Source organism: Hippoglossus hippoglossus, chromosome 14 (assembly GCF_009819705.1).
Source record: "Hippoglossus hippoglossus isolate fHipHip1 chromosome 14, fHipHip1.pri, whole genome shotgun sequence".
NCBI lineage: Eukaryota > Metazoa > Chordata > Actinopteri > Pleuronectiformes > Pleuronectidae > Hippoglossus > Hippoglossus hippoglossus.
This window is the reverse complement of record NC_047164.1, coordinates 21,349,844-21,363,201: the sequence shown is the minus strand read 5'-3', so window position 1 is coordinate 21,363,201 and position 13,358 is coordinate 21,349,844. Positions and strand designations below refer to the sequence as shown.

Genomic DNA, 13,358 nt, shown 5'->3' with positions numbered 1-13,358 from the left:
TTGCATATTGCAACTGAATACCCCTCACATCATCCTCCCCTTCCAAACAGGAAAGAGAACCTGTGGTAGCCTTCAGTTGTCATAAAAACTCAAAAGATGTTTAGTTTGTCCATATTTGGCTAATGTAAAAAACATGGCGGCCTCCGTAGAGAGGACCCGCTCCCGATGTAAATATACAATATTTTGATATAAAGGGCCCATTCTAGGGTAAAGAAAATAAGAATTTGTACAGTTTAGATGAAACACACTAGTGAAAAAATCACAAGGATTATTTTATATTCAATTTCTGCCAAGAGATCCCTTTCACCTCAACCTTACACACTGAACCATTAAATACATCATGAGCGGGTCCTCTCTACACAGGCCGCCATGTTTTTTTTTACAGTCCAGACTGGACAAACTAAACACCTTTTCAGTTTTATGATTACTGAAGGTTTCCACAGGTTCTCTCTCATGTTTGGAAGGGGAGGGTGAGGTCAGGGGCATTCAGCTCCAACATGCAACTTCACCACTAGATGTCACTAACTTCTACACACTGAACCTTTAAACACATTGTTTGATTCTGTGTCATTCAGCTTTATTTTTCCATATGCAATAGTTTTTTGTCCCTGATTTTTTCCCCTAAATTGCCTCCTAAATGTACCATTTACCACACAACTTAAATCTGTATTCATGTCACTCAATTTATTATTACAAAAAAAGAGTATTAAGCTGGTGAATATCTTCAACACTCTTTAAAACCCCTTAAAACCGTTACCTGTAGGCCCCTGCTTCTATAGGTTATGTTTATTTCTCTTCTCACTATGCTTTAAATCTGCGGTTATACCCAATGTCTTTGTATATATGTTTTGTTAGTTTGTTTGTTTGATTGTTTTTTTTTTAAGTTTTACTACAACTACTGGAGGAGAAATGTTGTGGATTATATCTGTGGTTATTACTGTGAATTTGCCATGTCAGCATTGGTATTACACACACAAAACAGATGATATCACATTTAAAGTGTAAATAGTATGTTATAATATAGTATAATATATTATATATATTATATTTAGTATATTATATTATATCATATTATATTATGTTACATTATCGTCTGGACTCCATTATTAAGGCATTTTTTTGTCTCTGACTGTGAAGTGTTTTTCCTTTTTTCTTAGCATGTTTCAGGAACTTATTTGAAATAAGATATGAGTGACTGACAGGGCTGTAAGATATCTTGTAAAATGATTAAAGCAGGCTATGGTAAAATTACCCAAACATAACTCTCATGATGTACATTTGACATCATGGATATTGTTTTTTCAGCAGGATCAAACATCTGAACCAGATGTGATAGATGTAGTGAGGATGTGGAGAGAGAAGTTATCTTCAGTCATCTGTAGCTCTTCCTGTTTGCTGTCTCCAGACCTGTTAGTTACAGTCTTAAGACAACTGATAGACATGTGTCGACAGAGTGTGGGCTTTAGCAGAGTAGATTAGACAGTGAGGACAAACTTTAGAGAAATGTCCTCATGCTCAGTGCGTTATAAGACGTTCTGAGAAGGTTAAGTTGAGCATGCTGCAGGCTCCAAGTGTGGGTGGAGATGTCAGGAAGGAGAGCTCAAAGGGGGATAAAAGAAAAATACAGTAATTTAATTAAACCTCCCAGTGGGGTGGGTGGGTGAGAGGCCTGAAGTTACCAAGGAGGGAGGGTTGGTATTAGCTCCATCGCATAGGAAATTGTGTTTTTTCCAGGAATTTACAGAGCAGGTGCAGGGGGGTGGGTGTTAAGGTTTGGAAAGGGAGGCTGTAGTATCACACTGTGAGGGAGAGTTTCCACAGGGCAAACCTGAGCTTGAGCAGCGACGGGAAAGAATGCATCACAAATAATATGTTGTCTTAACGTATCCATGTGATTTTACAGAAGTGGGAACTTAACAAATAATAACATCTCAACCATGTGCAAAGCCAGCTCTCTGAAAAGATCAATTATTCCCAGCCTCTTTGTCCACTCATACAAAGTTGAATTTTGTTATGCCAGGTAAAGAAAATCTTCCATTTAATAAGATAAAGATTAAACGATTTTACATTGACCTTGTTGTCATTACATTTATAGAAATTGCTCTCAGCAGGGTGAAGCATGGGATCGTCTCTACATGCTCTATATTCTCTCCACGCTAGAGCTGCTAGACTAGACTAGCTCATTGTAGCAACGATTAAAAACTCAGTTCTATATCACAGCAGGCCATGCATTGCCAACAACAGAGCAGATGAGTAGCGTTTGCTAAGAGAGCTATTCCAGGCCCAGCAGCCAGAGATTAACCCTTGGCCTAGGATAATTACGTCAGATCCCTTTAATCCTAAACAATTGAGCCGTGGCAGTGACGGTCCTACAATGACAAGTTCCTTACAGTCGGAATCGGTTGGACCTGTGATGCTGTCTTCGACTAAAAGTGAGGACATGTTTGAGTGAAATGTGGACAGTGAATCAGAAAAGCACTTTGGTAAAACCTAATATTTGTCAGGGGAATTGAAAATTAGAATTTCTACAGTAGGAAATTTTAGTTCAACTTGTCTTGTTAAAATAATTTCATTCCATTGTTTCAGTCAAGTATGGTAACGATGATTGTTGTGGCAATAACAGGAGCACCGTCAGAAGTAATGTTTCTCCAGCTAACACTTTGATGGCCTCTAGTGGTCATGGGAATTACTATAAAGTTCCTATTTATTCCACCAGAGGGCTTCTGTACCCACTGTGCTATTGGCCTCCTTGCTCCTGAAATCCAAACATAGAGTTCATTAAAGATGTAATCTGATCTGAATCAGTGTCTGAATAACAGACAGCAAAAACACACCTGTCATGTTGTTTCTCTTAGAACTGGGTGACCTGATAACTGTGATATTATTCTTTATCCACAGGGGTTATCAGTCTGGCAGATGAGAGGTATGTGGGAGAGGCAACTTTCTGCTGCCCTCCCAACCTGACAGATCAAATTGTCTAAATTTTCATGTTTTTATTTCTTCTGCCTTTTGTTTTGGTAATTCAGAGCTCAACCACAAACTCCTCCTGGGTGATTCTGTGAGCCACCTGCAGCTCCTCACTATCTGTCTGAAGGAGTTTCTTCTGTGTCTGCTTTATGGTATTTCTCAGTGGTGGAGGAGCATTTTATATAAGTACAAATAAAGACACAAAAACTCAAGTAAATGTAAAAGTATTTTTTATTTGAAAAGGAGTAACCCTTTTTTGAATTCTGATATTTGCTTATATATGAAGTCAAGCCAAAGTGGAAAGTACAAAAAAAAATACAGATAAGTGAAAAATGCAAGTATTTCTTACTTGAGTGACAATATTTGTGAATCTGAGGGTTTCAGGGTGGCTGCAGCCTCTCATGCTCCTTTCTTGTATCTCCCCCCCCCCCCCCCCCCCCCCCCGCTGATGTTCTTCTTCTAGAGTTTTCCGACAGGCCAACTGTTGTTTTGTGAAAGTTGGACTCTCCAGTTTCCTACCTGACAGATCTTAAAGGTCTCTATGAAGCACCTAGCTCTCATTCTTCTTTTTCAATCGTCCCAAACTTATGACAGGCTAAAAGTCCAACTACTCAGTGAAACATTTATAAAAGCCTGGATTCAAATCAACAAGTGCAACCTGTGTTAAATTAGAAATTCTGATAACCCCTGTTTTAGATACAGTGAGAAATTAAATTATTATGAATTTGGAAATGGAAAAAAATCGGACTCTCACAAACAAGTGAACTTCGCTTATGTAATTTTGCTGATTAGGTGAGTTTACACAGGGAGCTTATCAGCTTCATTTTTAATTCATCTGTCACATGTCTGACAATCCAGGTGCCTGCTTCATCAATATGACCTAAAGGGCAGATTTAAACTGCCAGTGACCCCTGTTCACATCCTGGTTACTACTTTTTTTATATAATCAGCTTATCCATGGTGGAATGGTGTTATAGGAACATACTTTCTGCCTTGAATCAGAAAGCTCAAAGTATGTGTAGAAACAAAAACATGCTACAGTACAGCTTCAATGAAGGCAGTTCTTTGGATTATAATAAAATACTCTACATACAAGTATGAATGTTTATTTTTTGTGCACCCACAGGCAGCTGCACAGAAATAATAACAAGCTATAGACAACAGGAGTAGCTTTACACCGGATGTGCATCCGCTTCTCCTGTAACTTCCCTCTGTCTGATCCACTCACAGACACAGAGCAACTGGAGGCCGGGGGAGGATCCACACAAAACCAGGAAGAAGAAAAGGAAGCATTCATGGGAAAAATGAAACCAGAGCATTCAGTTCCCACACTCCCCACACATATCAAATTCATACTGGCCTGAACTGCTGCTGTTGAATTGTTGTCACCATACACATTTCAATGGCTACTTTTGACCCATTTAGTCTTTTTGATGCTCTTTGAAATAAAAAATAATAAATGTGTTTGCAAAAGTTAGTGCATGAGCCGGTTTGTCTTTGCTGCTCACTGTTGTTGTAGATAGCTGCAGTCTCAGATTGGCAGCAGATGATAAAAGTGTTGTTAACCAGGAGGAGTCAGATAGGCCATATCTGATCTTGGTTGCCTCACATGCCTCTCTACATAGTTCATGGTGGCACTGGTTTCAGACCTAATGCGACGTAACCGTATAAACGACCTGTGAGTCATCATATCCAAGTTGCTGCCAAGTTCCCTGTATTTGTGTCAGGACACGACATGTAGTCAAACCACTTCCCCGAGACAATGGCTCCTGCTGCTTATGTAACACAGAGGTATCAGACATGTAGCTGGAGGTCACGTCTCTGTCTTGTTGTTACACAGACTGTCGGGTGTGAAAGGACGTCCAGCTGTACATTCCACTGGTGATAGAGCTCTGCAGCAAACATAATGTGGCTGAATTCCCTACAGAGGTCTCTTGTTTAAAGGAGCAGTCAGCTGATTTGATATGTAAAGGTCATTTAACCCATCATGGAGAGTATGTCTGAGTTATACACTGTTCTTTTTTTTTAAACTTTTAATATATTTCAATAAGACAAAATACACATAGGGATGTGTCCATAATCATACCTGTTTCAGTTGATAATTCATTGATATCAGTCTCAGCTCAGTAATGAACCCATTACGAGGAAAAAGGGACATTCTTTAAAGAGATAGCTTAAGTAATCAACCGAGGGAAAAGGGATGATACTGATGCAGTGTTTCTGTTGGTGTGTGTGTATAAAGCACGAGAAAATAACCCGGATGATGGTCATCAAGTTTTTTTAGCCTTGATGACCACTCAAAGCTCTTTACAGTGCAGTTTTGCCATTCAGCTATTCACACACACATTCATATAGTGCAATGTGCAGCACTTTCTCTACCGTCCATCACCCATACACTGGTAGCACAGCCGTCAGGGGTTATTTGGGGTTCAGTGTCCGTCGACCTTCTGTTCTACCTCATGAGCCCCAGCCACAGTGTTGTAAAATGGTTTGCCTCGAATGAGAATATGTATCTGTGGCAACTGACCATGCCACCAGGTTCTCACCACAGCTGCCAGAGACGATTTTGGATAACCGATCAGTGCAGCAATTAAAGCCACACAAGCAGGAGTTTAAAGGCATGTTTTCTAGATCAGTACGCCACCATACGATGGATACATTTGATGTGAATACAAAATACCAATCATACCACTACAAATTCAACTTTCAAGTTTACTTTTATTGCAGAAAACACTAAAGGGAAAGCTATCATGTATCAGTATGTAATGAGGGGGTGCGTTTATAATGGGTCACTGGTTTTAAGTGTCTGGGCTCCAACTGAGCAACAGATTCCGGCTTTAGGACCTGGAGGGGAGGATTCCTCTCCCACGGCCCCTGGGTACTATGGGCGGGACTGGGTCTGGAAATAAGATTCCAGGGCAGAGATTTTCATGCTCTGGAAAACCAGGCATAACAACCCCTGCACAAAATTCTGTTCTCTGCCATCAGATACATCAAACTTCATATAGAGCGAATCAGCGCTGGTGGATCTATTTGTGAGCAACTTGAGGAGAACTGCTGAGCTAATGGCAGAACCTAATAAGGTAAGATAAAAAGATCTGGGAGTTGGGGGCAGGGAGGGAGTATCCTGAGTTCATCTGGTGGGAAATGCCCAGGCATGTGAAAAGAGGCCACAGTCAGATCTGTGATGTGGAGCTAAAGATTCCATTGTGGGGTTAGGGTTAGGGTGGGTCAGTAAGGTTGTTGGAGAAGTTAGGAAAGGTAGAAAAAAGTAGAAGAAAGTGTAAAAGAATGTAACAGAAAATCAGAGACATATTCAAATAAACTTTAATTCAGTTGAATCCAAAGCACTTAATTTGTCTCTCAAGTGTCAGTTGAAGTCATGTGAGTTTGCAGAGTTGGCTGCAGCTTTACCCAAATAAATGAACATTATTATTGTTACATATACACGTACAAACTCATAGGAAATGTATGGAATCAGTTTCTTATCCCATGAGATGAAGCATTGATTTGTAATTGCATCAGTTGAATGGTCCTAACCCAAGGAGAATGATCTATGGAAGCTCCTGTAGAACAGGAATGAAAACTAAGAAAAGCAAATTTAACAATTTTAGTCAATGGGTCATGAGTTTAGTCTCCAAATGTCAATTGTAGTGTTAGTTTACAGATGCTGTTTTCATCACATTGACCACTTTAATCTGTTCTAACCCTGCTGGCAACAACAGAGAAAAGACCACTGTTAAAAATATTATCAAATAAACTATATAAAGAGGTATAACTAAAAGAATTCCGCTGCATGAAGTCCTGTATCACTCCATCTCTCTGTGTTGTCTTTGTGGCTTAGTGAGCCTGTAAAAACACGTCTGGGAAGCTGCTGGAAGGTCTGATGTATAGAAAACCTCTATGTTAGGTAGACTGTTGTTTCCTTATTGTATTTCAATAAGAGTCTGTTTCTTAGCCAGTCAGTGTTTTATAGAGCAAAAATATCTACTAATAACTACAATTGTAAGTATAACTGGCCATGAGCTCCTCTTCTTGAAGCCTCATACGTGGCTTGTGTGTGTGTGTGTGTGTGTGTGTCAGCATGCAGTCGGTTCCTCCTCACTGCAAGGAAGTGATCAGTATCAACCACACACACACTTCTTTGGGGGAATGGGTCAAATCTTAATTCTCTTTGTGTTATAAAGACGTGAAGAGCTCAGATCTATCTGGCCAGTGTTTTGGCTACATGTAAGCTGCCGACGTGGCCATTATGTAAGTCTTGCCTTGAGGTTTTCTGGGAGAAATCCTCTGTAGTTTGAATTGTGTGGTTAACCCAGATCAATCCTCCTGCTTAAAACTGCAGGGTAAATAATGTTTAACATAACATATGTTTATTTGGGTTAAATAAAGAGGCTAAGGTTTCAAATATATTTCAATAAGCTAACTGAAACAACAAATATTAACCAAGAAGATGTCATCTCCGTTCTTAGATGAGTAACAGTGTGTGAGTGGCAGCATATCACGTCGTGGCTTCTCCTGTGTTTTCTCTAATCAGTGTTACATCAGGTGGCTGATAAACCTGGCAGCCCTGCTCTGCCTGGCCCCTTCAGCCGCAGCTGCCACCGCCGCATCAGCAGACAAGGTCCTCAGCAACCATGCCACCATCCTGGCTGACAACAGTGCCACCCTGGCCTTCAGTCTCTACCAAAACATGGCCAAGGAGAAAAACATGGAAAACATCCTGATCTCCCCCGTAGTGGTAGCCTCCTCTCTGGGCCTGGTGGCTCTCGGTGGAAAGGCCTCCACCGCCTCGCAGGTAAAAAAAATTCTGAATGCAGCTAAAGTTAAAGACGAGCAGCTTCACTCCGGCCTGGCAGAGCTGCTGACCGAGGTCAGTGACCCCAAGACCCGAAACGTCACCTGGAAGATCAGCAACCGTCTGTACGGACCCAACTCTGTCAAATTCGTGGATGAGTTTGTCAAGAGCAGCAAGAAACACTACAACTGTGACCACTCCAAGATAAACTTCAAAGATAAGAAGAGTGCTGTGAACTCCATCAACGAGTGGGCGGCCAAGTCTACTGACGGCAAACTGCCTGAGGTCACCAAGGATTTGGAGAAGACTGATGGAGCGATGATCATCAATGCCATGTTTTTCAAACGTGAGTCTGCATTCAATCTGTATATTTTGAGTGAATTATTCCTTTAAATGAGCTCAAATTAATTTTCTTATTCCCACAGCTCACTGGGACGAGCAGTTCCATCATAAGATGGTGGACAACCGTGGATTCATGGTGTCCCGCAGCTTGACGGTTTCAGTTCAGATGATGCACCGCACAGGTGGGTGGAGACAATCCTGAATATATTCACAGACTCATTAAAGACACATAAACACACAAAGGGAGAGTTCAGCATGTAGAGAAGTTGTTTGCTTTCTGCTTGGGAGGAAATACACTGTAACCCCTCTCAACAGTCAGTAGCTGACTCAGCATCTTGACTGGGATCAGGTTTAAACAGGAAACCTGGCTCAAAGGTAATTAAATCAGCGTACTAGTACATTAAAGGCTTCTGATAACAAGTCATATCTTCTTCATTTAATTTCTAGAAAAGCGCAAGAGTAAAAACAACAGTTCATATCTTTACAGGGGTTCGTGTGCCAAACTATTCTTGGCTCTGAGCGGTGTTGTGAGATGTCTAGATCATTATCTTTAATGAATTTTTAATGAACACCATTTCACATACACGCATGGAGCATTACAAGCATTCTCAAATATTCCTGTAAGAACAATGAAAAAGGGTCTTGGCCTGCAGACTGCTTCCTGTTACATTCTTGCAGTGCCGTGCAGTACAGTCAGGTGTGTCATCAGCGATGACATAAAATGATGCTGATTAAGTGTGTCTGAATTTAATGCTCACAACAGAGAGACTTATTATTTACTATTAAATAATATCACTATCACTAAGTGTCTATTATGAATCCATTAGTGTGTGACTAACCAACAGAACAACATTTTAACAGCTATTGTATTTTCCTGACAGTCGACATTTCAGCATTCATTAACATGGACTTTTGTCAAAACATCTTTATGGCTTGTGTTGTTATGTTGCATTGTGGGTAATGGGAGCTTGGGATGTTCCACTCTCACATGCTCACAAGCGCTGGGTGTCTGCTCCTCCACAGGCTCTTAAGGAGGCATTTTAAGGAGGTCTGAGCAAATATTGCCTTTTTTCAGTTAGAGGCTCAACCAACAGGCTCCATAATGGACAGTTTGAGATAAATAAAAAAATACTGTGAATCATGCAAAGCTTCTCTAGTGGACACCCAGAATTAACATATAGAGCTAAAGGTGCATTATAGTTCTACAGTAAAACAGAGCCAGGAAGGCTGATTCCCTAAAGATATGAGAGACATTCATCTCATCTAACTCTTGGCAAGAAAGCAGTCAGTCTTTTTCCCCAGTATTCCCAACTACCAGAGTGTTTAGCATGCAGGACGCATGACGTTACCTAAACGTTAAGCTCTGGAATTCACTTGTTTCTGTTTACAACACATTCAGACTTATCACCACAAACTCTTAAATCTGGTTGTTTTTCCAAGTTGACATCTTCGTCGGTGTCTTCTACCTGTGATCGCATATAAAACAGAGAAGAGTGCACAAGATCAAGATGCTAATGTTTGTAATATATTTCAATGGTTTCCTCAGGTATCTATGGCTTCTATGATGACAGCACTAACAAGCTGTCCATCCTGAGCATGCCTCTGGCTCATAAGAAGTCCAGTGTGGTGTTCATCATGCCCTACAATGTGCAGCCCCTGGAGAGTCTGGAGAAGATTCTGACCAAGAAGCAGCTGGAGACGTGGATGGGCAAACTGCAGCAGACAGCAGTAGCTGTGTCTCTGCCCAAAGTCAGCATGGAAGTCAGCCACAACCTGCAGGTAACAGATTAAAGAAACCATGAGCTTCTCAGTGGATTTAAATGCCCCGACCTTAGTCTTTGCTTTTCACACTTTACCTGCTGTGCCTCTCTGTAGAAACACCTCGGGAAGCTGGGCCTGACAGAGGCTGTGGACAAATCCAAAGCAGACTTCTCCAACATTTCTGGGAAAAAGGACCTCTACCTCTCAAGCATGTTCCATGCCTCTGCCATGGAGTGGGACACTGAAGGGAACGAAATTGACACCAGCGTCTTCGGCACGGACAAGCTGAAAAACCCCAAACTCTTCTACGCCGACCACCCCTTCATCTTCCTGGTGAAGGACCAGAAGACAAACTCCATCCTGTTCATTGGCAGGATGGTCAGACCAAAGGGTGAAAAGATGAGAGATGAGTTGTGACCATGTGTTGACTGTAGTGTTTACAGATTTAACATGTGACCGTGTGCGTGAGTGTAGGTTATCTACTGCAATATGCTTAGAGAAGCGGGGAATGAATTATAGGTTTGATATTTGCATAAATGCATTCCTTTGTCCCAACGGCATTCCACAAAAAGTGAACAGTCTTCAGTTTTAACTTGGAGAATATGTCTTACTATCTGTATTTTTGTATTGGCACATCACATTATGGACTGAAGACTTACGTTAAGTATGATTTCCTCAATTTATGCCTAAAATGTAAATGCACAATTTCATGAAAGTTGATCATCTGTATGTGCAGGCACAAAAATAGTCTTTTTTATGATCAAGTCTTATCAGCCGTTGGACAACAAGCCTTAACATTTTATGAGATTTGCTTGGTTTTGATTGAACAAAATTGTTTTCAGTGTGTCAAGTTTTGCTGTTCATGTCCATTAGACCAATGGATCATAAATCATTTTCCAATTCTTTCTCGCACAAGCATGTTTGTCTTGAACCAAGAGGCCTCCGTGCAGTTTATCTTGGTAGTGATCTATGCTGAATGCACTGATCTACACTGGCAAACAAGTGGTAGATGTACGCACTGTCTCAGCAGCATGTGCACACATGGTTTTTGACTGTTACAAATCAAATAAAAAAATATGAAAAGTGTCTCGTCTTGATTCTAGATATTTGGTGCTGTCTGTTTTTTTCTGGCATTTCCAAAGACGCTGACTGAATTCAGTTGACCTGTCTCTCGGTATGTCTGTTTGAATGACTGTTTGCAAAACCAGTTTACCTTTGGCAAGTCAGTTAAAGTCAGGCCTCCCGGGTATTTCTAGCCTAATAACATCAGATAGTACCAGTGGGGAGTTGATGATGGGAACACTTGGGCAGCTCTGCTTCAGCATGTGATAAAGTTGGAGGGCTATACACTACATGGTTAACACGCCTCTGAATGATAAATCTAAATATTTAGGCATCAACAAAATATTTGGGCTCATCCAGATGTGTGCTGCAGCTGCTCTGATGAGCAAAGCTACACATCATTGACCTCCTTTGCATTAGGTTCACGAGGACACTACTAACAATTTTAAAGTTATTCAGTAGAATAGAATAAACATGTTAGGGCAGTTTGTAGCCATTGTTTCTGAGTGAATTACCCCATCTAGAGGACATCTGGACTTGTGGCTGAAAAAAAAGATTACATTTTTTTTAATCCAGCTAAATATTTCTTGAAAATTATAACTGCTGTAAGTATTAGGAATGTCTTTATTACTCACACTGTAGGATTATTGTGATATAAGTAAATTCGAGTATTCAACTAAGTGCTTCAAATTAATTTAGACATGTGTTTAATTGTACATTTGGAAGTGTTTGGGTTCCTGCATGTGATACAATAGGTTTTACATTTTCTAAATTAGCTTTAATAAAGTAAAATTAGTCTTTATATATTACAGCATCAAAGTCTGGTTACTACGGTGCATTTACAAAAATTGTCTGCTCAAACTAATTGAACGAAGATTCATACAGTATAGGTGTTTAGTTTAGGGATATTAGTTTAGTATAGCAGTGTTAGAAAGTAGTTTTGCTGTGTGATGTATGCAGTCTTGCACCTAATCTCTCTAGAATAAAGAGCTGTGGTGTCATATGGTTGTTGTGCTGTGTCTCTCCTTTGTCTGAGCTGCCAACTTTCTGTCTAATTATTGCTGGAGTGCAATTAAGTACTGAAGTGAACCTGCTTTATCTATTGGTTGCTGGGGTTTGCTCCAGTAATGTACACAGGAAGAGAACTATTAATGTTTTCAAATGCATGTTACTTATAGCGTGTTCTATGCAAACGTTATAATATCGGGATAAATCATTAACCTGATACAGATAACACAGTACACGCCAGTAGTGTAGTCAGTGTGTTCATCAAAAGAAAGTCTGTAATGAAACAATAACCAACTGTATCTGTCCAGATCCTGTCCTGACCTCCCTGATACATCTCACACACACCAACATCCTCTCTCTATAGATATTTTTGTAAAATACTATAGGACACAATAGAAAATGGTAAAGGAAACAAGTGTGTTGGAGGACCAAATAGGATTAAAATAAATATCGGATCATGATCAGGACAGCCATGAGGGAACGTCTCCAGCTCCCTGGCACAGAAATGACAGAGATGTGGAGGCGTCGAGGACACAAAGGAGCAGCAGCGTGGGATGGGAGTAATCACATTTTTATATCACAACCTGAATGTGATTAAAACCCAGGTTAAACATAAACAGACAGGTGTGCATGTGTTGACAGATAATGGTGACGGCTTGGCATGCCACAGAACAGAAGCTGAGGCAGCCAGGTTAAAAGTTCAGAATACATATATTCTGCATTTATAACACGCTAAATTTCTATTTAAGTCCGATATATGGATTACAGTGTTCCTTGTCTTGATCACACACACTCACACACACACACACACACACACACACACACACACACACACACACACACACACACACACACACACACACACACACACACACACACACACATATACACGCACACACATTTGTGAGGACACTTATTGGCATAATGCATACCCTCGCCCCTTACCCTAACCTTAAACATCACAACACACACACATACACTCATATATATATATACAAAATATATAAATATATATATATATATATATATATATATACACATACACACACACACACACACACACACACACACACACACACACACATATATATTATACACACAATTTTACATATATACAACATACTAATAATAAATAAAATACATATAATATATGATATATTTAGTCAACTTAATTGTCAATTCTGCTCCATGTACAGGTCATAGGCAGGATTGAAATGCTGTTTCTCTCTAATCCTCGGTGTAAACATATAAGTAGACAGTACGTATACATAAGTACTCAAAAAAAAAAAGAACACAACATAGTATGCAGCCAAAGGGCACACATATTTTATCAATATATATAAATATATATATGAATGTGTGTGTGTGTGTGTGTGTGTATATATATTTACTATATGTGTATAGGCTAGTGAATATGCAT

General features: G+C 40.1%; 1 protein-coding gene across 1 annotated transcript; it reads left to right on the top strand.

Moving 5' to 3' along the window:
* The first annotated feature begins 5,839 nt into the window (after positions 1–5,839).
* serpinh1a (serpin peptidase inhibitor, clade H (heat shock protein 47), member 1a) lies at positions 5,840–10,954 on the top strand. The gene is made up of 5 exons (XM_034607018.1): positions 5,840–6,050; positions 7,505–8,111; positions 8,191–8,289; positions 9,654–9,886; positions 9,983–10,954. Exons 1-5 carry the CDS (start codon positions 6,033–6,035, stop codon positions 10,283–10,285), a joined length of 1,260 nt encoding a protein of 419 aa, XP_034462909.1. The 5' UTR covers positions 5,840–6,032; the 3' UTR covers positions 10,286–10,954.
* The last annotated feature ends 2,404 nt before the right edge of the window (positions 10,955–13,358 follow it).

Coding starts and splice junctions, on each gene's coding strand:
- serpinh1a (XM_034607018.1), top strand. Junction 8,112..8,190: donor CAATGCCATGTTTTTCAAAC/GTGAGTCTGCAT, acceptor TTATTCCCACAG/CTCACTGGGACGAGCAGTTC. Junction 9,887..9,982: donor AAGTCAGCCACAACCTGCAG/GTAACAGATTAA, acceptor GCCTCTCTGTAG/AAACACCTCGGGAAGCTGGG.